At 40.2% G+C, this 26660-nt stretch overlaps 2 protein-coding genes across 6 annotated transcripts; both read left to right on the forward strand.

Annotated features, from left to right (window-relative positions):
* The first annotated feature begins 1916 nt into the window (after nucleotides 1-1916).
* si:dkey-119m7.4 (uncharacterized protein LOC560629 homolog) lies at nucleotides 1917-15700 on the forward strand. 5 transcript variants are annotated; one of them, XM_034580427.1, is made up of 11 exons: nucleotides 2493-2582; nucleotides 2668-2764; nucleotides 3863-3966; nucleotides 4117-4271; nucleotides 4953-5121; nucleotides 5500-5638; nucleotides 7747-7853; nucleotides 12731-12942; nucleotides 13133-13241; nucleotides 14059-14271; nucleotides 14882-15700. In XM_034580427.1, the coding sequence occupies exons 1-11, from the start codon at nucleotides 2557-2559 to the stop codon at nucleotides 14961-14963; spliced, it is 1413 nt and encodes a 470-aa protein (XP_034436318.1). In that variant the 5' UTR covers nucleotides 2493-2556; the 3' UTR covers nucleotides 14964-15700. The 5 variants fall into 5 exon arrangements, with proteins under 5 accessions (XP_034436315.1, XP_034436316.1, XP_034436317.1 ...); XM_034580424.1 differs by having other exon boundaries at nucleotides 1917-2764; XM_034580425.1 differs by having other exon boundaries at nucleotides 1917-2764; nucleotides 5500-5626; nucleotides 7744-7853.
* Nucleotides 15701-22908: 7208 nt separating this feature from the next.
* Nucleotides 22909-25346, forward strand: LOC117758834 (E3 ubiquitin-protein ligase RNF126-like; the record flags this gene model as incomplete). The annotated part of the gene is made up of 5 exons (XM_034580801.1): nucleotides 22909-22934; nucleotides 23067-23118; nucleotides 23591-23684; nucleotides 24007-24122; nucleotides 25155-25346. Coding segments are annotated over exons 1-5 (480 nt in total), but the record flags the coding sequence as incomplete, so codon positions are not given.
* Nucleotides 25347-26660: the final 1314 nt, after the last annotated feature.

Below are 26660 nucleotides of genomic sequence, written 5' to 3' on the forward strand. Positions count from 1 at the left end.
ACAGTATGAGACTTGAACACTGGGGCCCCACACTTCATCAAAGAATGCCAAATGTCAGTCCTCTCCAGTTACCAACAGGAGCTCTGTTCCACTTTTGTGAATTGTCCACTTTGAACTTGGGAAGTAGTTCGAGGCTTAAACACAAAAAGAATCACTCCTATGTTCAAGTGATGCGGCAGCAGGTCAAAACAGATACTCTGATGAGGCAGAGATATGAGAGCCAGTGATGATGGGAGGGGGCTGTGGGGCAGTTAGAACCTCCCTTAAATGCCTCCCCGCTGCGTTTATTTACTTCTTCTGTGTCCCCATTTTAGATGCCTAACCCCCTTGCATCCCAGGGTAGATTAAGTTCAGTTGGAATGTGCATGTCTGTAGTCAGTATTACTGACTGACTTTTGGCAGCTGAAAAAAAAGGTAATATGATACCTTTGCAGTTGGTCAACAATGTCTAGATATAGTCAGTAGCTGAATAAAAATCTGTTTTTACTACTACAAAGAAACGTTAAGAACAATGTTATCCAATCTGCTTTTGGATTTCTTTCAAATTACTTCAAAATAACTGAACAAACTGAGGCCAGACTCAAGAAAAATAACACAACACACAATATTCCAATCCGGTAGCCTTCATCGAGCTGCTGGGCAATGCTCAGCCTGCTGCCAAAATGGGGCCTCATTGGGCCTCATTCACAAACACTGCATACCCACAAATCGGTGTTAAAAGCGTGCCTACGAACGTTTGACACAGAAATCTGGGACTCATCACTATGTTCTTACCTAAACTTGTTCGCAGAGTACAAACACATTTCGAACTTCCTCAGACCGTGTGTAAGCACAAATGATGAAGGCCCGGCTGTCCTAGAAAATGTAAACACACACCCTTTAAATCAAATGCTTAGTTTATTAAAACTCCATTTATTCAAATTAAAAAAGGCTTTAATAGACAACAATAATTGAATTTACTAATGCATTGACCAAAGGTATTAAATTACCATGAAATTGACGCCCTTTCATCCTCATCATTGCTTGTCTTAATTCAAATCTTCAACTATACCAGTTGAGATAGTTTACTTAGTTTACAATAGAGTGTATGAGAATGTTCATATTTAAATGTAACAGTTTTGGCTTTCGTTAAATTGTTTATTGTCCTATAATTGATAGGTCACACCCAACAATTTCTAGTTCCATGAAATTGTGCATCTGTAGTTGAGTTTAACTGATTAATAAGTAGCAAAAGAAAATCATATATGAGAGGTTACAAAATTATATATATATATATAATATATATAATATATAGTTCTGCTCTAACTTGCCAAGCCTCAAACCCCTCAAGGGGTGCGCTACAATGACATCCACGCCCCCCCCCTGTGCCTTAATAGAGCACATATTTGGGCAGCTCAAGAGTCACTCGATGTTCTTGCACACAGCTGGCAGCAAGCTCCTTTATACACCTAAGAAGGTGTGCAGAATTACCCTGGCGTGCTATGTCCTGCACAACCTATGGCTAATGGTATCCCCTTCCCAACTGGAGCAGAAGCAAAACCAGACAGGCACAAAGTGCTCCGGTTGGGATGGGGACACCATTAGCCATAGGCTGTGCAGGAGACAGCATGCCAGGGTAATGAAATTATTCACTTTTCCTTATGGGTTTATTTTTCTAAAGCAAATGACACACACACATATTCAGCCATGCACTTATTTATTTGTGAGGACATCCAGTAATTGTTTCAGTGTTTCATTAATGTTTTCTATTACTGTCGCAATTTCCTTCCCTGCATCCAGGAGAGGCAGCTGATTTAGCAAAACCTCCAGACTCCAGGAAAGAGGACGGGCTAATTAACATTGTGGTGGAGATAATTGAAACAAAATTCAAGCTAAAGCAATAAAAAAAGGTAAACCAATCCTTCATTTTATTTATTTTATTATTCTGAATACATAAAATCCCTCACCACCCAACCCCGAATGTACACATGGGAAGTTTGTGTCACTTATGTCAAAAGGTGACCAGTTAACAACTGGTCAATGTCAAAATTGTGAAGAATCATCATAAAGTTGGTTCATCAGATACATTTTATGTTATGTAAGATTTTGAGTGAGAAGGTGGGGTGCTTAGTCTGCAGCTCCTCCCTCAGAGGACAAACACCTCCCTCCTGCTTTTGTTCACTCCCATCCCACTGAGGTTATATACCCTCAGAGAGCTCCACAGTTCACTACAGATAGCCAAGGCTGCAGTGCAAAGTGTTTGCAGGTGTGACTGTATCTGAATGAGGACATTTCTGTACCTTTTATCCTGCATTTGACTGACGCTTGGTTCTCTACCTTTATCTGCTTGTGCCTCTTCAGCAGCCTCATCTTAGGAGCAGTTTTGGACACTGTGTTGCCCATTTCAAGTGGGCATCTGCAAAGCGTGATCAAAATGAATTTTGATGAAATCCTCGGCCTTATTGGAGGCTTTGGGAAATTCCAGAAGACATTGTATGTATGGATCTGTCTACCTCAGATCTTTCTTGCATTCCACATGCTGATTTCTGTCTTCACCGGGGCTGTTCCTCCTCATTTATGCCGCCCAACCTGGCCCTCAACAGGTATGCCAGCCACTTTGAACTTCAGCCTTCTGACCCAGCCTGATGGCCAGTCTGAGTTGTCATGCACTGTCCCCTTGAACCACAGCGATGCTGTAACTCTTGGTGATGGGCATCCTCCTGGGAGCTGCCAGGGACACTGGGAGTACAGCAACAACACTTTCAAAAGCACCATAGTAACTGAGGTAAGTTACTCTATGATTCAGGATTTAAGTTTTCTTGAATCTACATTTTCACCTGATGGGTTTAAAATGCTGCTTAGAAAAGTCTAGGGGCTTAAAAGTTCACAGTGGACTGATATCTGAGAGAGGGTTAAATAAGGCGAGGGTTCTGCCGGCAGTGCAGGCATTTATATTACTTGCCCCTTTGCCAGGTTATAACACATGAAACTGCAGGGTGGGAAACGTTAGTGGTTACATGAGTGATCAGACAAAGCAGGGACCACAGTAAGCGGACGTCAGGCAGGACATTTGACGTTGATTTAGAAGACTTAGGAATCTGTCCAGTCTGTCACTGTGGACCCTGGTAGGCCGGGGCTCTGTGGATAATATCAATGATTGAAATAGTTTAAACAGTAGCTTGCTCTCTAACAGAGCAAGTCGCTTATATACCACCTCAAGGACAATGAATGTCCTAAATCTAGCCATCACATAACTAGTGCCTTTATTAAAACATGGATCAAAAATAGTACTGTTGTCTGGGACATAAGCCTCAAGAGTTGTCCTGCAATGCTGCAATGTTATGCTGCAATGTATTGAGTTTCTTGATTCTTATAGCTATACTATATTTCTCTGGCTTACTGCAAAGGCAATGAGGACATCAAAATCAAACAGGTTTATCATATATATGATATTTTCATATATACATGAAAATATGGTCTAATTTTGGTGTTATAGGAAATGTTCAAGTAGCACCAACATCATTCAGATTTAACCTATTAAGTCCTTCATATAACCCACTATGATTGTCCAATGGTAATAACATGGATTTCCAGCACCCATTAAGTTTTCAGTTACCAAGCCAAAGTGTTTTTTTCATGTGGAAAAAATGGGCATAACCTGGCACAAAAGAAAAGGTCCAGGTGTGTTACAAAAATGATTTATCAGGCATTATCCTCTGAGGACCATGAATATACTTCATCTTCATCGGCTATCTCACTCCAGCAGTCAAACTAACAACAGTTTTACATTCACAGATCTTTTACTGTTGCCCAACTCTTTCAGGCTGAGTGAGAGTTTCTGAAATGGAAATTGCTTTTACATTTTGTCCTTTGATCCTTGCAGTGGGACCTGGTGTGTGACAATGCTAGCCTGAACAACATGGGCTCCTCCATCTACATGTTTGGTCTCCTTGTTGGTGCTGTGTTGTTTGGGAGCTTAGCTGATAAGTAAGCAATCTATCTTTAGAGCACCATCTAATGTATGACATGACTCTGAAGTCCTTGCTCCCTGGTTTTATTTTGTAAGTAGAATTTTGCGTCGGTATAATTAAAGTTTCGTTTTGATGACCAAGTTGTGAAAATGTTTTCTTTTTCCAGGTACGGCCGCAGGATCATCATCCTCATCAACCTGGCCACCCAGGCAGTATTTGGGGTTGGTGCGGCTTTCGCGCCAAATTTTTACATGTACACTGCCCTTCGATTTATAGTTGGAACATCCATCTCTGGAGTTATCATGAATGCGTTTGTTCTAGGTCAGTGCGCTGTACAAATTGTATGCATTTTTCCTCTGAATTTACAAAAGAAAGCTATTCACAAAATCCCAGCGAGCTGGCTAACAGGTTGTGGATACCTGTAAATAAGTAAATTGTGGACTGACATTTTGCCTTTATGTGACAGTCAAGATGATAGAAAGGCGGGGGGGGGGGGGGGGGGGGGGGGGGGGGGGGGGGGGGGGGGGGGGGGGGGGGGGGGGGGGGGGGGGGGGGGGGGGGGGGGGGGGGGGGGGGGGGGGGGGGGGGGGGGGGGGGGGGGGGGGGGGGGGGGGGGGGGTGGGGGGGGGGGGGGGGGGGGGGGGGGGGGGTATAACTGACAGAATTAATTAGACTTGCTTAGTTTCAAAGGGTTGGGAGTACTCTAACAGTATGTGTTACCCTAAAAGGGATTCATAATCAAGGGTGAGACTACAATTATTAATGCACAGCACTTGGAAGTTTTGGTCATCAGTATTAGCAATTAGGATATTTACTGGTCACATTAAACACATAATTGGTAAAGCCTCATGACACTGACAGAATTGAGGACAGTTTAAAACTTGATGAAATGTTAATAGAAAATGGTATGTTAATGTCATAGCCCAATATACACTTTCAATGTTGTTATTGTGTGTACATTCATATTATGTGCATCTCTTGTCATATTTATGTTCCATACAGGCACAGAATGGACAGGACCGAAGCAGCGAATGCTGGCTGGTATAATAACTGACTATTTCTTTGGTTTTGGCTACATTCTGCTGGCCGGGTTGGCATATCTCATAAGAGACTGGCGACAACTGCAGCTGGCCATTTCAGCTCCTGGCTTCCTCTTCGTCTTCTACATCTGGTAAGTGGACAGCAGTGTGAGCTGTATTTGATACAGTGTGTCCAGAAAAAAACGGTAAAAAGAATTTTCCAAAACTGTCCACCAATAATTTTAATGAGAAATGTCTTGTGATTGTGGAGGTCTATTATAAATTTAAACCCCTTTCATCCCCTCTGATTGAAAACAAAATGTGTAGCTAAAGCTCAGTGTATGTTAGGTGCCAATCGTTGCATGCCAGACAAACTGTTCCTGATAAATTTTATAATTTAATAATGACTGTATTCCATTATAGGTGTTCCAGCATTATTTGTCACACCTGCCCTTTTTCTCGCCATTTCTAGTCAATTTGTCTAAGGTGTAAAATGTATATCAAAGCGTCCCGTACTTTTCTCTTTTAAGGGTGTTGCCAAAGTCAGCTCGCTGGTTAATGGCCAATGACAGGGAAGAGGAAGCATGGGAGCTGATCCGGAAAGCAGCGCAGATGAACGGGAAGCCCATCACCAAAGATCACGAATTGTATCCGGTACAGCTGCAACAAGTAATTTTTATTTTTATTTATTCAATCTTTGAAAAATGTTTTCGCTGATGTGCTCTGCCTTACATGTGGCATCTATTACCCTTCTGTCCGTCCTGTAAGAGGGATCCCTCACATGTGACTCTCTCTGAGGTTTCTACATTTTCTTCTTTCGTGGCAATCCTGCAATCCCATTCTGACAACGAGGAGCGAGACACAAATCTTTAACAGTATTGTCACACTTTAATGCTCAGAGCATGGTGCACAAGACAAAAAGGTTGGTTTGTAATATGCACACGATGGGAAGCTGTTCTTCTTTCTCTTTATACATTTGGCTCCTTCCTCCCCTGGTTGAGGTTGTTTCTAAGCCAACGGTCAGGATCTTCTGATGACATCAAGGCAACAATGCCTTAGTTTAGGCAATCAGGCCAAGATTCATTTAGTTGTACAGGATACAGCATGATCAAGGTTACATTGCATAAGATTCAATCATGATCAATCAAAGGGGAAATTAACATGATTACATTGTGCATGATCAAAATGTTACGTTTCCCTTACGTTTCCCTGCTAAAAGGTTTTCTTTGGTGGTTTTTCTAGTCAAGGGCTAAGGGCAGAGGATGTCACACATTTTTAAGTCCTATGAGGTAAATTGTGATTCATGAATATGGGCTATACAAATCAAATTTGATTGAAAATTCCAGGAATAATAAGAAATACATATTAGACCCAAGACTGGTTTAAAAAATATATCATACTGAGTTCTTAAAGGGATAGTTCCCCCAGAAATTCGTTATCTACTCACCACTATGCCAATGGGGGGGACGGGTGAAGTGTTAGAGTCTACAAAACCCTTCAGGAGTCTTAGGGGTAAACAGTGTCAGAGCCGAATCCAAGGCAATTGAAGTAACTGGTGACCAAATCTTTAGATGTAATAAAACAACAGAAAAAACATAACATGCCTCCATTCTGCTCGTGTCGTGTAATCCAAGTGTCCTCAAGCCCCGACATTCATATTCGACTTGAAACCGCGTCATTGGCCAAGTTAGCGGAGGTTAGCACGTCCGATGTTCCCTAAACATTTAGAGTTTTAATCAAATAAGAATGATAATGAAAAATGTAATGTCAGATTAATATTTAGTTTCAATATATTCCAATTTGACTGCTTAGCTTACACAATTGTTCATATTTCTAAACAATGTATTTTAACTCAACAAGAGTTGTCATCGATACCGTTGATGTCATTACTCACATTTAGCAGGAAACTAGAAGTTGGGTGTGGGGTCAGCTTTGTCCACATTCTATCTGAGGGGAGGCCACAGTCTCCGGACTTTCTACGCCTGGCCCGATAAAAAAGTCCAGAGAATGTCCGGAGGAGAAGAGGTGAGAACACAGCAGGAGATCCTCTGCAGAATTCAAGGCAAAAAAGAAAATGCGGCTGAGTAGACAATCCCCTGCTGCGTTGTGCACGTGTGACAGGCAAACTGTGGAGAAAGTCTGTCTGACTGACCCCTCTACTGAGAAATATTGACAGCTCACTTCAAGTGAGTCTGCTGGTAGTTATTTTCCTGAAAAAAAATAAATAAAGAGGTCGTGAAAATCACCCAATCTATAGTGAGACCCGTCAAAACGCTGACAGCCTCAGGACCAACTTGTACAGAACAAAGTGAGGACATTCTAATCAGTGGATATGGTAGTTGTGAACAAGGCTTTAAAACAAACAACAGTTGACCTTGGAGGTAACACTGGGTTACTACTACTGATAGCAACATAGTTAATTGCATACTGTCTCTGACCACCAAAAGGCCATCAAGTAAATGTAGTGTCTGTCAACATGTAACTATTTTGTATTTTATAACAAAAGAACTTCAAAATCATTAGTAGTGCAACACATCATTGTAGTTCCTCTTGCTTTTCTAGCAGTGAGAGTTAAATATTAAAGTGAAACAAGCTCTGAAACAGTCCAACAAATGGATGTGGCTAAGGCTGACCAAACACTTACCACTTTGAATGCACGTTTAGATCACTGGTTATCATTTAAATATGCAAACCACTGGAACAGCCCTGTGTTTGAGTCACTTTATAATCCTCTCTCCAAAGTCTCCTACTCACTGTGTTCTTCACTGTTTCACCAGGGCTATAAAACTGAAGGGAAAACAAAGGTGAAGGAAACTCACTCTTGCATAGATCTTGTTCGAACCCCAAAAATGAGGAAGCAGTCGTTGATTGTTTTTTATCTCTGGTGAGTATCAGCAGAACATTACACTGTATATTACATTGCTCTCTATACACATTACATACCAACAATACATCCCCATGGGTATATCTGAAATTAAATGTTTCTGTCTGTTTTGTCCTTACATTCTATGACAATGTTATACACAATATTCAAATGAAGATATAAGCCTGCCCACACATGGTTTGGGGCAAAGTGGCAGTTGACTCAAGAGGAAAAAATGTATATTGATTCTGCCCCTTCGTGATCATGTTCCATAGTGCAAGTGTCATTATGCTGCCACTGTCAGATGACTAATGGTTACATAGTTATTTGGTGACAGCAGCAGCACAAGAGCTGCCATCAACCTTTGTTAGCATTTATGGGCTGTAGTCAAATAAGAATTTATACTCATTGAATTGTATGCAAATGAGAACCTTTGAGTTTGGCTGGAAACAGACTCAACAAAGAAAGCAGCTTATAAGTTATCTGTGGCTGTTTGCAGAGTGAAATAGGACAAAGAGGAAAAGATATCGCTGTTCCTGGACTTTTATTGTGGATAAAGATATAACAACCTGGCGTGCTAATGCAGGCATATACTTAAACAGCAATTTTGAATTAAGCTTGATAATGAATGAAAAAAACAAGTTTTGTATGACGTTTTGTCCAAAAACATGTGAAGGGAAAAGTCAGAGGGTTGTGTTCCATTGTGCTATTGTGAGACATAAGTAATTAACAGTTATACAAGAAGAGAGTACAGAGAGAAGTCCTAGCTTACTTTCTCACCTCTGTACAGCTAGCCAGTCACTATATGAAGTATAGGCTTGAATGTAAATAATTCATCAAGTCATCATTTTTGATGGGATGTACCGGTGCCTTTAGTGAGGACAGATGTTTTCTGGGTTGTTTATACATGTTATGAATACACAAGGTTTTATACATTAATATAGGAACTCATGAGACATGATAGATCCATTTTACCAGTCTGCATCACAGCTAGCAGCTCCCTCGCAGTCTCTACACCGAAAGGTAAACTCATCTACTGACAATTTGAAACGTTCGTAGCTGGTTTACCTTTAACACTTTTTGACTTTTCTGAGATTTATAGCCCTATGACTTGCTTCAAGGCTAAAACTGGTCTCTGAACTGGCTTTCTTCTCTGAAATGCAAACGTAACTTGATGGGAACATGATATTACATTTGTTTTTTTCATTAGAGACAGGCAGTGAACTTGCTGTATGAAATGAATATAAATTACAATTTATCTAGAATGGCACCCAGGCCCCCTTATAAAACCACATTTAAATCCCAACAGATATCACCCATAAATTTGCCAGGTATTCTTTGTTATTGAGATTTATGCGTTATTCTCAATATCAATAAAACTCAGCCATGTTGAAGTTCTGAATCCGCCTATTCATCCAATCCAAGTAGTCGTTTTTGCATAATCCTGTTTACAAACACACCAACAGCAAACAATCTGAAAGGATATATGAAAATAAAATGGGTGTTTGCAATAACTTTGGATTGAACATTAAGTCTCACAGGCTAATGCTGCAGCAAGAGCAGGTAGTCAGCAAGTAAAATGCTATTTATATATGTATAATTCCTAGAGCATCAACAAGGCAAGAAGGAACAGGACTCCTGACAGCTGTAACAACAGACTCAGCGGACCAAGTTTAGTCAAAGTCAAAAAGTCAACTTTATTGTTAATTCTGCAAAATGTCCAGGACATAGACAAGATTGAAATGCAGTTTCTCTGGAACTCCTGGCGTAAACATACAAGTAGACAAAACATATAAGTACACTACATATTAAGTACTCAGGGACATAAAAACACAACATAGTACGCAGTCAAAAGGCACAGGTTAGGTAGGATGTGAGTTGTGCAAACCGGAATAGTGCTGAAATTGTTTGAGAAGTGCAAAATAAAAGGTAATGTACATCTACAGAATTATTTTTAAAAAAAAACTGTTAAAAAAAAACAGCAGATGAAGTATAATAGCAGCATTTAGAGTAGAAACAAAGACAACAGGTGTAATGACTAGAAAAAGTGACTGGTCCATGTTTGCATTAAAAAAGGAGCTCAGGTGTTACATTACATTACATTGCATATCATTTAGCTGACGCTTTTATCCAAAGTGACTTAGAATAAGTGAATTCAACCATGAGGGTACAAACCCAGAACAGCAGGAATCATGTGAGTACACTAGCTTAAAAAAGCCAAACTACAAAGTGCTCCATGTAAGTGCAATATATAAGTGCAACTTGTTTATTTATGTTTTATTATAAGACCATCATCTTCTTAGCCAAGGTGTAGTCGGAAGAGATGTGTCTTTAGTCTGCGGCGGAAGATGTGTAGACTTTCTGCTGTTCTGATGTCAATGGGGAGCTCGTTCCAGCATTTGGGAGCCAGGACAGCAAACAGTCGTTTGTTGAGTGGCTAGCTGTCCCTCGCAGTGACGGAGCAGCAAGCCCATATACACGATCAGCAATGTTGGCAGTAAGGGAGAGTTGACTGTCGAGTGTCACACCCAGGTTCCTTGCAGTCTGGATGGGGGCTACCACGGAGTTGTCAAAGGTAATAGTCAGGTCGTGGGTGGGAGAGGCTTTCCCTTGAAGGCAAAGTAGTTCGGTCTTGTTAAGGTTCATTCACAGCAGCCGCCCCCACAGGAGTCCAACTGCTGAGCTAGGGAATGAATTCCTTGATGCTGTCAGGATGGTAATGAAGGTAATGGGATGAGACGTGCAACAGCTCTGGTGTAGGCCCGCTCCTGAATTGAAGATCCATCGATCTGACTCACTCATCCGAACTGAGATGGGCCTTTGTGATCTTCCCATTAGGCCACTGGCTTCGGGGCAGTTGAGGATCCAAAACCAGTATCACATAATTTTCTTTGAGGCTTTCCGTAGCTAGCCATTTGCTCCGTACTTGTAAACTGGGAAGAAGGTCACGAATGAACTGTGACCAAAACTGATCTGCTATAATTTGGCTTTGAACCCGGACTCTGGAGTGTAAGTTACTTGAGGTAGTGTGGAGTCACCAGCGCCCCATGAGTGAAGGGTGAATTTTGTATTTTGAAGTCTCCCCAGCAAACCACAAGTTTAAGTTTAGCTTTTTTTTAAAGGAGTCTTCATTCATCTTCTACCTTTGGTCTCCAGTGAAACTAATTTGTTACCATGGCATATGTTGAAGTTGCAGCTGAATATTCATTAAGATGCAGTGTGAGATTGTTGGAACAGTGAGGAATTTACATTTGATTTAATAAAATCCTGTATTTTTGCGTCATATTGTTGTAAAACTGAATGGTTTTCCTTTCAAAAAACACACAAAAAAATGCCCTACAAAGAAGGATAAAACCAGAACATCAGACTTATAACCACAACAGCTTCTAAATGATATTATGCTGAATACCATACAGGTCTGTTCATTTTACCAGAGTGGAAGGATATATTTTAAGGGATAGTTCACTGAAAAATTTAAATTCACTCATTTCCTACTCACTACTATGCCGATGGAGGGTAGGGTGAAAGTGTTTGAGTCCAGAAAACACTTCTGGAGTCTAAGGGGTAGAGTTGCAGCAGAATCCAAGACGAAACAAGGTCATTTACACCGTTTTTTAAGTCTAAAAGTCCGACGGAAGTAGCTAAACTAGCGGACTTGACTAAACAATGGTGTGTCCGTGGGTCCGTGAACGCACATAGTAGAAAGATATCAGAAGACATTTAGGATAAAAACTTGGTGTAATGACCTTGTTTCCAGTTGAATATGAATGTCGGGTCTTCCGGACACACGAGCGGTATGGAGGCACACACGTTTTATTAGGTCTGAAGAAGAGAACACCATTGACTCCTATTGTATTGGATTTGGCTGCAACACTGTTTACCACTGAAACTCCAGAAGAGTTTTGTGGACTCAAACACTTCACCCACCCCTCCATCGGCATAGTGTTGAGAAGATAAAGAATGAACTTTCATTTTTCAGTGAACTATGCCTTTAAGTCTCTGTTGAGGACTTGAAAATGCCTTACTCTGGCCCCATCTGGTGGTGGTGTTAAGAATGTTAGTGTCAAGCAACAGATTTTTTTGGTGAAGGTTTGTCATTGGACCTCATTCAAAAACAGTGCATAAGCACAAATCTGTGCTTAAACCGTGCGTACGAACATTTGACGCAAGAATCTGGGATTCATCAATATGTTCTTACCTTAATGTTCTTTGTTCGAACAAATTTAGAAGTTCATCAGACAATGCGAAAATGTAAACACACACCCTTTTAATTAAATGCATAGTATAGTAAAACTCCATTTATTTAAATAAAAATAGTAGATAGACAGCAATAATTGAATTAACTAATGCATTGACCAAATGTATTAAATAACTATGAAACTGACGCCCCCTTTCATCTTCATCATCTCTATAAAAACCTGCTGAATTCATATTGATGTTTCTGGATAAACAGGGCTTCACTTCTTCTGCAACAATGAAGTTAAAACACTCTGTTGCATCATAACTTCTGTCTGCAGGAGTCGGAGTATGTGTGTGTGTGTGTGTGTGTCTTCCACTTCTCTGTTCAGCACACACTATCGTCATGACAAACGGATGTCCTTATATGGAGATATAGAGGCGTGGCAGTTTGCTAATTGAAAAGAGCGGACATGCGCCTGTCAATTTAGAATGACTCTGACTCACAAACATACGCATGGGGGTGAGAACAAAATGAATCCAGCTGCGATTTTTGAGCAAGCACTCTTTTTGTGAGCAGAGAAGGAACATTTCTGCACACATGTTCAATGAGGCCCAATATTGTGAGCTGGGACAGTGACAGTGTGTTTTTTATATGATCAACTATGTGAATGACATGAAATCTCCCATCCAAAATGATGCCATTTCCCCGCCTGTCTCAGGTTCGTCAACGTGCTGGTGTACTACGGCCTGTCCCTCAACATCTCTGACTTTGGGATGAACATCTATCTGACCCAGCTTATCTTCGGCCTGGTGGAGATGCCTGCACGCACCATCACCCTGTTCACCCTCAACCGCTCCCGCAAGATCTCCCAGCTAGCTTTCCTAGCTGTGGGCGGCACAGCCTGCCTGCTGACCATCTTCATCCCCAGTGGTACAGACGCACACGTCATTACTCAGGAAATTAGCATATATTAGTGAGAGCCAAATGTAGTAAAGTTCTGCAATCAGTGGTGATTTTTTTCTATTCTAAAATGGTTGGTTGGATAGAAGGTAGTTTTATTATTTTGTTTTTTGTTTTTTTTCCTACTGTCTGTGTGACTTTTCTTTGCCTGCTCCTCTAGAACTATCTGTCATCAGAACAGTCCTGGCCATGATTGGGAAGTTTGGAATCACAGCTTCTCTGTCCATTATTTATGTCTACTCAGCGGAGGTGTTCCCCACTGTGATCAGGTGTGTAGGCCTTCATGTTTCTCTCCAAGAGTGCCAGCAAAGTTCCTGAGCCAGAAATGTGTCTCATCGGTTTTGAAATAAATTCAATTCAATTCAATTTTATTGGTATAGCGCCAAATGCATCAGTTTTTCTGTTGGTCGATCCGTGTGATACTGGACTCAGTTCAGCACAAAGATCCAAGATCACAGATCTATAGATTCTACATCAGCTGATCAGTCATCGTCATGGGACAAAAAATCTTTGTGATCACGGAACACTCGTTTCCTCCTCATCCTTCCATGTGCATGCATCCATCACACAGCATTACGCACGAGTGTCACCGCAGTATTTATATATTTAGAGCAATCTATTAATAATAATAATTAATGACTCGTCTCTGAAACTCTGCTGTTAAATGGTATCTGAACGTAATTTCCTGTAAGTTGTTTTATATCTTATTCAATTGAAGGTTCGTCTGGAACAGTAATGAGCACAAATAGCACTGTTGGTTTTAATGTTAATGATGAAGTGGATCAATAATCTCCAAAATGTTCGTATGCATGGGTCAGAGTTTTGCGTAGAAGTGCGCACATTCTCCGGTCAAGTTTGTTTTTATAAATCCCAACGTTTACGTGAGAAGTGGCGTACACAAGTTTCAGGCCACTTCTTTTGTGCATACGCAACGGTTATAAATGAGGCCCCAGATGTTTCTCTGAAGGCCTTCTATAATAACATGGAGACAGGGCACAGAATAAGTGACTCAGCAGACGCAGTAATGATTTGCCTTTAGGTTCAGACTCAGGTCTGTCTTTCTTCTCATTACACTCTAATTTACAGACAGAACGGGATCGGCCTTAGCTCCATGTGTGCTCGCACTGGAGGAGTCCTGGCTCCCATGATGTACCTGCTGAGGAGCATCAGTCCTCAGGCTCCCATGTTGCTTTGTGGTCTCTGCCCTCTGCTGGGCTCTGCCCTCACCCTGCTGCTGCCTGAGACCGCCAATAAGCCCCTACCTGACACTATAGAAGATATAGAGGGAACCAACCTCAGGTCTGACACCAGCACTTTTATACATTGTTTTGAAAGGGTCAGTTCACCCAAAGTCAAAAAAAACTCTAGTGGTATGAGCCATGCTTCAGATGTGTGTTTGTTTTTTTATTGAAATGATCGGCCTACATTAAATTGCCATCTAAGGCAACCTATTGTTTGTAGTTGCCGAGTATTACAGAAAAAAAAAATATATTGGGTTAAGACTATGAAAATGTTTTTGCATGAGGCAGATGATCTGCCTAAAGAGATGCTGCTGTAAATGTTCCTTTGAACTTTGAATTTTCATCTCCGCTGTATTTTGGAACAGACCAAAATCTCAAAGAGTGATATCTGGAGACTATCTGCACAGAAAGATACCACGATGGGGCCGAGAGAATGTTTTTTTGTTTTTGTTTTGTCATTTTGGTGAACTGATCCTTTAAATGTTGTATGTTGAATTTGTATACCATTAAACATTGGGATCAGGGGATTTTATTAATTAGTGCAATAATGTAGCATTGAAAGGTGAACTAATGAGTGGAAACCATATGGTTATGTTCTGTGTACTCAAAAAATGTAGTGATAGAGTTTAAAGATTCAGTTCAAATCTTGTTGTGTCTTTCTCTGTCAGTGAAGAGGACGGCGGAGTGAAGCCAGTCATCTTTGACACGTCTCTGAAGAACATGAACACCGGCAGCACCACGATGGACTGACAAACAACGGCAGCATCAGTATGAGCTGCTACATCCCATGAGGCGCTCCATGTTTTTCAGTACTGCACCAAAGACAATTGTCTGTTTGTGGTTTTGTGCTGACTCAGCATTTCGTGTACATTATGTGTCTCAAAGCTTTTTTGCTGGACGCAGCTCCCTGCTGCTGCAATTGCATAGAGATTGGTGAGCAAAAACACCTGATACACCTGATGCAACTTTTGCTGCATTGTGATTCGCATTGGTCAATCACATGAATGCAAGCACTCAAGCCTCTTCCTCCAACTCAACTGCCTGGACACCCCCCCACCTGTGCATCTCTGCTGTTGTTTTACCACAGGACAAATCTCACTAATCCTCAGTGTTGGACTTCTGAAAAGGAGAAAACTACAGGTTTCAACACATACGTACATAGCATAAGGTCGGAACAGCGGCAGCACATTAATGATTCCGGAGTTGTTTCTCCACTCAGTCTCAGCTTGGTTGTGTTTTGAAAGTTGTAGCTTTATCAGTGCTACATGTACAGTAAGTCTACATCCCTCTCCGTGCAGTCAGTTACTCCTCCTCTCTTACGCAAACACACTCCCCACTATGATATGATGCACAGAAAGAAGAAATGTGTATTTGTCTTGTTCATCTATGTAACAGACCACAAACCCTCGCCAGCCACGGGGTTAGTGTTACTGATTTCTGTGCTTTTGTTTATTTTTACTTGTATATTTCTGTCATTTCAAATGTATGTACATAAACTGCTTGACACCAGCCAAACACTGCTGTCTCCAGGTGTTGGAGGCAAAGTTCATTCAACAAGTCACTATAAACACAGAGAGGCATTGTCATCTGTCTGATTAGTAGAGACAGTGAAAAGTGATTGACAATCTGTACCAGATATGCCATTCTTAACACTGTCAAGTGAAAATAGAAATTTACAAGGGAACAATTAGGCCCAATCCCATTTCAATCCCTTGGCCCTACCCCTACCCCTTGTTTTCAAGGGTTATCTTGCCCCTTGAAACGGAGTCACAAGGGGTAGTGGTTGAAATCTTCCCCTTTGAATTGGGACAGCCCTTCCAGAAGCCGTTACATCACCAGTAGTCGTCGCGAAAACCTGACACGTCATCAGTAGTAGATGCAAAAATACGGGATTATCATGCAGGAAACGCTAGCGCGATCTTTTTTTTTTTTTAAGGTTGTTGTGAAAAAAGTGCCCATAATACATTGAAATTATATTAAACTAAGATAATATAATCATTATCGTAATCTTCAAATCCTTATTAATGGAGAAAATACTACATTTGTGGGTCTCTCTCCCAGCATGCCGATGATTCTCAAGGATTCTGGGTAAGTGAGGGTCTGAAAAATCTCTGTTTGGAGGGGTATCCAGCCCTACCCCTCGGCCCTACCCCTCGGCCCTACAGTTACGAGCACAAATAACACTGTTGGTTTTAATGTTAATGATGAAGTGGATCAATAATCTGGCTCCAGTTCACCACTTCACGTCAGCATTGTCATTTTCCCATCTCCAAAATGTTTGTACGCATGGGTCAGAGTTAGCATGGAAGTGCGCACATTCTCCGGTCAAGTTTGTTTTTATAAATCCCAACATTTACATTAGAAGTGGCGTACACAAGGTGTTACAGGTGTTGGGACAGCCTACCCCTACACGTGAGCGCGCAAAACGAAGGGGTAGGGCCAAGGGGTAAAATGGGATTGGGCCTTAGTGTCCCAAAGTCCAGATATAAACACATCTGAAAGACAGCAGGGATGTTGATGAAGTGAATGTCTATTGCTTTGGAGACAACACAACTTTATGTCTTCACAGAATGGAAGTTGGAAGGTGTGAGGAGTATGATTGTAAATATGTGTAAAAATGTTTTTTACTACTAATATGTGAAAGACTTGTATTGTAATTTAAAAATGTATAGCCTGTGGAATGATTTCTATATAAAGGCCCTTGGACAAATTTTCCAAATAATAAGCTCACTCCTGACTGCCTTGCCTCAATGTGTCCCTTCTGCTCCCCTGCAGCGCCAACAGTGTGCTGACTATCAAGCTGAGAAAGATACTACACTATAAATCTTACTTCACAGAAACATAGTGTTCGACTAACCATACTCCTGCATCTCCACACTTTGTTTTAGCACTGTGCTATAGAGCTCAAATATAGTCTGTGGCCTAAAATATAGTTCATAGTTCATGTTTATCTTTAGCTAATAGACATCATGCTGGCTAATGTTCAGTCTTGTGCATGTCATGTCACTGTTTTCACTAGAATGGCCCACAGTGGGGCGCATACCTCCCACAAGGCTCAACAGTCCCCTTCAATTCAATCAAGCTGCACCAAATTGCACAGACACATAGATATCAAGATTTTTTTTATCAAGATCCATTAACTATGTGAAAGTGGTGAAAATGTAAAAAAAAAAAAAAAAGCCTCATCAATGTTAAAGAAATGTCTCATCCTTCCACCAAGTTTGTGGAAATCTGTTCAGTCTGTTTTGTGTAATCCTGCTGACAAACACAACCCTCCTTGGTGGAGGTAGACATTTAAACTTGACAATTACAACATTTTAAGTAATGGGTTGACATTCTGACATTTTCTGTAGCAATGGAAGTGAATTAAGTTTTGAAAGTTGTTACAAATGGTTCATACAGGTGCCTCACCTTTTGTTGATGACTTGCATTTAAAAAGGACGTACAGATTAGTAGGTCATAGGTTCATAGTATAGCAAGATAAACTTAAGTGTAGATTAGATTAGATTAGATAGAACTTTATTGATCAACACATCGGGGAGATTCACTTGCTACAGCAGCAGGCAGGTCAGAATGAAGTAGACAAGAGAATAAAGAAATGTAAAAAAGGACAATAGAATAAAAATAAAGAATTTAAAGTATTTGATTGACCACAGTTCATACGAAAGTTTGCCGCTCCTCTGATCCCTTCACTGGTTACCAGTGGCTGCCCGTATCCACTTCAAGACACCGGTACCTGCACACCGTGCTGAGAACAGATCGGGCCCAGCCTACATCCAGTACATGTTTAGACCCTACACCCCAGTCTGTCTACTCCGCTCTGCATCGACCAATCTGATTCGTCCCGTCACTGAGAGGGACACCTAGCCACTCAACAAAATCACAACTGTTTTCTGTCCTGGCTCCCAAATGGTGGAACGAGCGCCCTATTGACATCACATAATAATAATTCTTGATGTTTTGAGTTTGTACCCTCGTGGTTGAATGCACCTATTGGAAGTCGCTTTGGAAAAAAGCGTCAGCTAAATGATATGTAATGTTACGTAAAGTTTGAAATAGCCTTCCTACAGTGTTTGGAACTTTGATATGGAATAATGACACGGAATAGAAGAGTACGAGACTACGTGTTTCCACTCATTGTTGGGGGGGACACATTTTAAATGCAATATCTGAGGGGGACATATATAATTTACTATATTTACTATTGTTAGTAATAATGATAAAAGTGTAAGGAAGTGAAATAAAGCTAATAATATTAATTAGATTTAGTTTTATCGATCAATGTCAATGTGTAAAAGTCCAGAATATTATGAAGCCTACCAGACACACTCTTCAGTTATTTCCAAAATTATACTGGAAATATAGACTGGGCAGCCATTTGACATGTTATGAGAAAAAATAATGCACTTACAACCTACTTACTTCGGGTAAATTCATTTAATATCATAAAAATATTATTCTATTTTAAATTGGGGTCACATGGTTACAGTGTCTCTCGCACATTCTCGTTTATTATCACCTTTTGCTAGCAAAGAGGGATGTAGTCCGTATACACTATACGCCATGCAACGGTCAAACCGTGTGACGAACACTAAAAATTCAAGGTAGTTTTAATCTCCATGGAGTTAAAATGACACTATCTGAATTTAAAGTTGATCTGATGAAAGCTCTAGGAGGGGTTTGTTCAAATACAACATGTGTAAATTATAAAAAATGGCCACTTAATTTAAAATGGGGGGGGGCTGTTGTTACACAAATGCAGTTTGAGGGAGATTGAACAAAGTACACTGAAGTTAATTACCACTACAATGGTTTTCGACGAAAACTCACAGTTTCCATAAGACTTCATCATCAATGTCTTGAGGCCCTTCTCAAAAAGTTTGACATGGTTGTGTCAATGGACAAGGAGGAGTACATCAAAGTGTAAGCCGTGCAAAAAACAAGACATTTTCTGTTGCCACCAGGGGGCGCTGTGATTTTAAGTGATGATTTCTGTGTAGATGTCATACATGTCCAGTTTTGAGTAAATTGGACCATGTAAACTTTGACACCACGCCACGGTCAGACCGTGTAACGAAAACCTTTTGGGCAGGTGACAACAGACATCAAGGTGCATTACCGCCACCTACTGTGTTGGTGCCCCCTTCTTCTTCGTTCGTTTTATTGGTGAGTGGCAACCAACATCAAAGTGTATTAGCGCCACCTACTGTCTACAAAGGAAAAATGGGAAGTAATGGAATGCCTTTGAGTGCCAGTTTTCCTTTAGATTGCATTTGCTCTACAGTTTGAAGCCACTCTTATTACCCTTTAATGCCTTTGATCTCTGACGGTAATAATTAACTTGTCTTATCTTATAACTTCGTTCTCACCATGGAGATATACTTGGGTGGGCTAAAATGCATCTGTATTAGCACAACTTTAACGGACTGAGTTTCTGGCAGACAATCCCTTTTTTGGCAAGGCACCGTCTAAAGATACAAACTACTCCTCTTGTCAGAAATGTCTGAACCTCCTGCACAGCCCAGACACTTTCATTGTCACCAGTGTTCAGCAGAGATACGTCCGCCTTCACTGGTAAGAACCCAATAGCCACGGTTGCTTGGTTGAAGAAGTAGAAATTATATATTGTTTCTGTTGTTGTTTTATTTGTGTGTGTATTCGTGCACACAGCGTTGACTGAGAGCAGCGGTGTGCTAAACACCATCACTGATCACAAGTTATTAGGACACGTACAGGACTGAATTTTACTTTGTGTTTGTTTGATTCTCTAGTTTATGAGACACACGTTTAGACCTGCTACACAACACGAGACGTAACGTGACGCGCACAGGACATCAGGGTTAAAGTGAGGGGAACGATCCGGAGTCATGATCCGACTTCATCGATTAATAACTAAATACATGTGATTATCAGTATAAGTGTGAGGAGGGACAGAGACGAGCACAAATACACACACACAGACTCACACACACACTCCTGCAGACAGAAGAGTTCCTCTCCTGCAATGAAGGTTCTTCTGCAGCAACTTCAGTGTTGCAGAAGAAGCGAAGCCCCGTTTATCCAGAAACATAAATATGAATTCAGTAGGTTTTAATAGTGATGATGAAGATGAAAGGGCGTCGATTTCATAGTATTTTAATACATTTGGTCAATGCATTAGTAAATTAAATGATTGCTGTCTATCTACTATTTTTATTTGAATAAATATAGTTTTAATATGCATTAAGTCAAAAGGGTGTGTACTTTTTCTAGGAGAGCTGGGCCTTCAGCATTTGTGCGTAGGCATGGTCTGAGGAAGTTCTAAATTTGTTCGCCGAGTACGAACAAATTTAAGTACGAACATATTGACGAATCCCAGATTTGTGCGTCAAACGTTAGTACGCATGGTTTAAGCACAGATTTGTGCTAACGTTTGACGCACGAATCTGGGATTCATCAATATGTTCGTACCTAAATTTATCAAATAGTCACAACACTAGGGACATAACTGTTAGTAAATGAGGCCCATTATGTCCCTAGTGTTGTGACTATTTGGTAGTAGACCCACTCATTCCCATAATTCCCAATCTCAGTTCAGCATACTCCTCAGAGGGTCCAAGATATGGAATTCTGTGCACGTAATATTTAAAAAAATTGCCTTCACAAATACTTTCCATATGAACTGCCAATATAAGATGTGTCCAATCAATATTTGCTTTAGTCAGATTAGTATAATGGCTTTTCATATTACATATATTGTGTGTTGTCCTTGTTAGCGATTATTTTCTCTTTTATCTAACTTGTCATGTGATAACTCTTACTCACATATATAGTGTTACTAGTCTGTTAATGTGCTTGTGTATACTTTCATGAACTAGAGATGTGTTTCTAATGTGTGTGAAAATGAGTCTATGTTTAGGTTTTTACTGTGTGTAAATGTAGCTATTGAGAATTTCTTTGTGGAGAATGCAACTTTATAAGCTCCTGGAGGGTTTTTAGGCAACAATGATGTACCGCATTTTTAAAAAGCGAACCAAACTAAAACTAAACCTTTTTGTATAGCACTATACAATTCATCAGCAGCACCAAGCCTTCAAAATAAAAATAAAATCTAATCAACACCTGTCTTACTCTCTAAACTAAACTTTATGACTTTAAAATATATATATCATGGCATATATCTACTAAATATTGACATTCATATTTTCACTGCAGGAATACACCTGTCCACTCTGTGGATTTGTTTTCACTGAGGACTTACCTGAGGGGCAAAGGTATGGAAGATTATTTTGTATTCACTTGATATTTAAATGCATATCTGCTTTTTACTTTCTTCACAACTGTGTTCCTTCAGTTCTGAAAACATTCCTGTAGCCACATCCTCCAGCAATGCTCTCAACCTCGCACCCTTAGAGGTCAGTGGCTCTATACAAACTAAGCTCAGCTACAAGAACATTTTGCACATTGCCCCATGATTTGACATTGTGTTTTCCACTAGAACATGGATCATCAATACTTAATCCCATTTCCCTTCGTGCGTCATCCATTGGTTTGGGATATTGGCGAAATTGCCTTACAATTGCGGACGGAACGGGGAATGGCATTGCGGCCAGGATACAGGCGAAGATGGGGTGTGGCTGGTTTCCCCGGGTGAGATAGATGATTATGTGTGGGAGGTTGGTGTGGGACACAAATATAGCAGACAATACTTATCCAGTATTATCCAACATTTCCAGTTTTAGACTTCACATTACATGTCTTTTAGCGGACACTTTTATCGGATCGAACCGCCAACCTCCTGGTTGGGGGACGACCACTATACCACTCAGCCACAGCCAGCCTGTAATTTTAGTGACATGATGCATTAAGATGAAGAGCTATACTTCAAGGGATAGTTCACCGAAAAATGTTCAAGAAATGCACTCATTATCTCCTCACCACTATGTCGATGGAGGGGTGGGTGAAGTGTTTGACTCCACAAAACACTTTGGGAGTTTCAGGGGTAAACAGTGTTGCACCCAAATACAATACAATTGAAGTAACTAGTGATACATTTTCCAAACGTAAAAAAACACATAAAATGCCTCCTTACTGCTCTTGTGGTGTCATCCAAGTGTCCGGAAGCAGCTACATTCATATTCAACCCGAAATGGCGTCATTTAAAACATGGTGTAAATGACGCCGTTTCGAGTTGAATATGAATGTCGGGAATTACGGAAACTTAGCTGACAGGACAGGAGCAGAAGGAGTCACCAGTTACTTCAATTGTATTGTATTTGGCTGCAACGCTGTTTACCCCTGAAACTCCAAGAGTGTTTTGTGGACTCGAACAAAGACCCTCCATCGGCATAGTGGTGACTAGACAATGAGTGAATTTTCATTTTCGGTGAACTATCCCTTTAACTAATGAAAATACAATGTAGTGATGTGTTATGCCTGTTTAAAAATACCTCATTCATAAAATAAAACACCGAATATTCGTTGTTATAATTGTAGCATGTTTAGCATGTATTCTATATTTAGTTCTATAAATGCTGAACAGCAAACATGTAGTGTTACCATCTATATTTATTATATATATATATTTCTTTAAGCATAAAATTGTTAATATGTACAGACATTTTCTATAATTTCTCAATGGTATCTTGTTGAAAAACAATTTTCCTGCAACAGACTCCTCCACCAGTTACTACATGGAACTATTGCACCTTCAGCCATGCCACATATCAGGACAGGAAGATGGTAAGTGTAAGACACACAACACTGTATGTAAAGTACACTGTGTAATGTTTGTTTAGTTTTGTCAAATGTCACTGAGATAAAAATGTTTGCTGTTTTCTTATTCTGTTTTGGTTTTTCTGTCTACTTTTGCAGGGTCATGCGATATGCCAATCCAGTGGACCTCATCTTGGGTGTACTTGGACAGGTACAAAAAGTTTTTTTGGTGTTGTTTTTTTTACATTACATTGGAAATAAAAATGAATGTCACACAGACAGTTATAGTTTCCCAAGAGCTTTTCAGTTGATCCCAAGGACTTGCTTTATTTAAAGTGTCATAAGAAATAATTAATTACAATGATGGTTATTTTATAGCAATATAATGAGACTAGGCTGCACATCCATTTCAGGAGGTGGCCTTTTTTCAGAATTCAGGATACATGGAAGGTACTGTGTTGGCAGTTAACACGAAAAACAAATATAACTTTTTTGTCAGAATGGAGCTCTGCAGCTGGAAGATCAAACTTCTTTAAGAATTATTCCATCAAATCAGAGATATAATGGCCATATAGTTTAGCTAAATATTTAAAAAGTATGTCTTAAAGGTGTGGTTTATAGAACTTGTTTTCATGCAGATGACCTCAGTCATTTAATACGATTTTGCTCTTTTTCACTTGTAGATACCGAACTACTTAGAAGACATGGGACCTCCTCCTGCAGACACAGAAAGTATTCAGAGTTTACCCATCATCTCCATCACAGAGGAACATACGGGTGAGTGCCTGCATGTCTATCTAACTCTCACTCACAGTAACATACTCACTGTGTCTCACCCACTCTGCACAAGGAGCACCTCTGCTTCCTAGAGTGATCAGAAAAGTCATTTTGGATCAGTGTTGTCCTTTGTGCTAGCTCCATATATGGATCCAAACACACCTACTAACAATAGAAACGATCACATATCCTAACCCTGTAAATCAATTCAATAATAGCATTTTCTCTTTAACAAGACAACGGAACATAATCACAATACATATTTCCCAAACACACAAAACACACAAAGTAATGTTGTAATGTCATTTTGGTGTTTGTGCAGGTGCTAGTCTAGAGTGTCCTGTGTGCAAAGACAGCTACAGCCTTGAGGAGAGTGTACGACAGCTGCCGTGCAGTCACTTGTTTCACAATGACTGTATAGTGCCATGGCTGGAACAGGTATGCATGTTTTTCAATGATTTAAAAAATATGTGTGCATGATCGGTATCAGACATTGATCACAGTTGATCACAGTGTTTGATTGGTATCAGATACACCAAACTGTATATCAAACTGTTGGACCGTATTCCTCACACTAAACTGCAACACGACTCAAACAACCAGCAGCTGGCAGTTTCAGTGCATCGGTAAAGCAGAGACTGTGATTTACTGAGCAAAAACACACGCAGCAATACTTTGGGTAAAAAACCCACTAATCTCTGCCTTCATTTTTAAGACATTCCTTTGGTGCTGCTGTAGCTTAAAGATATTTTTGAAACGTCAGTGTTCTCTTACAGGCAAAGAGGAAAAGCAGTCCAACATTAGGATGTTTTCTATAAAGGCACTAATATATAATTTGGAAAGTAACAAAGGAAAGACTCAATGTGTCCGCTAGACCGATAATTAGACTGAACTAGTAACTGTTAAAATTTTACCTGTTTGGGTGTGTGTGTGTGTGTGTGCGTGTGTGCGTGTGTGCGTGTGTGTGTGTGTGTGTGTGTGGCATTGTTTTAAAAAATTAGACAATTTAAGAGTTGATACTTACAACTTGTAGAGCCGCATCAATCTAGAGACGGTAACCCCATGCTCAGTCTTACCCTCCAAGTTCTGATGGGACAATTGTTGCTCTACCAGGAGAAATGGCTGTCACTAGAGCTATATGAGATAGAAATGACACCATTCAGGTAGCTGTCAATCCAATGCCAATAGGAGTGATTTTAATTGTAATTTGTGTGCTGTTGCATGATGTTAGAAAATAACAATATTAGATTTTGACTCTTTATTTGAATACACTTGGTATTGAATTATTCAAACTGGCTGCAAAGAAAAAGCTGATCAGATCATCCCTTACATCTGTGCTACATCTGTAGCACAGATGTAGCACATGGGGATACTGTTGATCATCCAGAACAAAACAGTCATCGGAATTTATCTTCATAACATTTATATTGATGGTGAACAGACTAAGGACTCTTTGTTTTTTTCCCACAGCATGATACGTGTCCTGTATGCAGGAAGGGTCTTAATGAACAGAACACCGCCACAGATCCACCAGGGTTAACAGCAGTGGACGAATTTGCCTCCTCCTCTTCTTCTTCCTCCTCTTCTTCTTCCTCCTCTTCTTTGTCTTCCACCTCCTCCTCTTCTTCTTCCTCCTCCTCTTCTTTGTCTTCCACCTCCTCCTCTTCTTCGTCCTCCTCTTCTTCCTCCACCTCGAGTTCATCTAGCAATGAGAACACTGAGGAAACTAACTAGAACGCAAGTGTCACCACGTGTTTATGGCCACCATAAACATGTGGTGGTGGATTCTGATCGTGGTGGCAGCTAATCGTGGACTTTTATTTTCAACAATAATACAAGGACTGCTTGATATACAATATACTCACATTGCATTACATTACTGACAATAACTCCTCAATTAATTTCCTTTCCATTATGTTACAAACTGTTTATTACAATCAATGTTGTAAATACTCTCATTTTGCTGTTCTCTGTTACACGGGGCATCTATTGCACTTCTCTCCGTCCTGGGAGAGGGATCCCTCACATGTGTCTCTCTCTCTGAGGTTTCTGTGTTTTTTTTTCTCCTGTTAAAGGGTTTTTTCCATAGTTTTGCCTCACTCTTGTTGTGGGTTAAGGGCAGAGGATGAGGCACATTGTTTAGCCCTGTGAGATACATTGTGATTTATAAATATGAGCTATACAAATAAAATTTGATTGATTGATTGAAAGGAGTACGACAAATGCATACAGACAACCAGGGCCATGAAGATCAGTGTGCCATTGCAGGAAACATTACAGAAACTAACAGAGAAAGATTATTACAGAGCAACTCATTGAATTAATTGTGCTGAAAATGTGGGTTCTTCTTCTTTTTTGGGGTTTATTGGCAGATAGAGTCTTCTTCTTCTTAAATTAAAACCCATCTTTTCAGCCTGGCTTTCATGGAGTGTTTTATCATTTGTATGGCTTTTTAGAATTTACACAGTTTTTATTTATTATGATGTAGTATTGTGTTTTTTATAATTTTTTTAATATCTATTTCATAATTTCTTCTTATTATTTATTGTATCTTGTTTTATTACCATGTTATTGTTTATTATCACGTGGAGGACATTCAAATGGAGCTGGAAATGCCGCTCAAGCGTCTTCAACAAGATGTACGAACGAGGTGAAACAGCACATATTACATGATCCAGAGCCTATTGTTCAAAGAAATGGCGGCTTCCGCAGAGAGGACCCGCTCCTGATGTAAATATAAAGTATTTAAATATCAAGGCCCCATTCTAGGGTATAGAAAACAACAATTCAAACAATTGAGATGATTACAAAGTAGGGAAAACATCACTAGGATTATTTTATATTCAATTTCTGCCAATAGATCCCTTTCACCTAAACCTTACACACTGAACCTTTAAATGCGCTCTCAGTCCAGAAGGCAAGGCCGACGAGGTCATGAAGGTGTCGCAAACGTCGGGTCTTGTCCCTTGCCGCTTC

This window comes from Hippoglossus hippoglossus, chromosome 24 (assembly GCF_009819705.1).
Source record: "Hippoglossus hippoglossus isolate fHipHip1 chromosome 24, fHipHip1.pri, whole genome shotgun sequence".
Lineage (NCBI taxonomy): Eukaryota > Metazoa > Chordata > Actinopteri > Pleuronectiformes > Pleuronectidae > Hippoglossus > Hippoglossus hippoglossus.

Bases quoted from the DNA above. Each gene is read 5' to 3' on its own strand.
- si:dkey-119m7.4 (XM_034580424.1), top strand. From the start codon at position 2,414: ATGAATTTTGATGAAATCCTCGGCCTTATTGGAGGCTTTGGGAAATTC. The intron at 2,765-3,862 runs GTAAGTTACTCT...TGATCCTTGCAG, and splicing joins AAAGCACCATAGTAACTGAG to TGGGACCTGGTGTGTGACAA. The intron at 5,122-5,499 runs GTAAGTGGACAG...TTCTCTTTTAAG, and splicing joins CTCTTCGTCTTCTACATCTG to GGTGTTGCCAAAGTCAGCTC.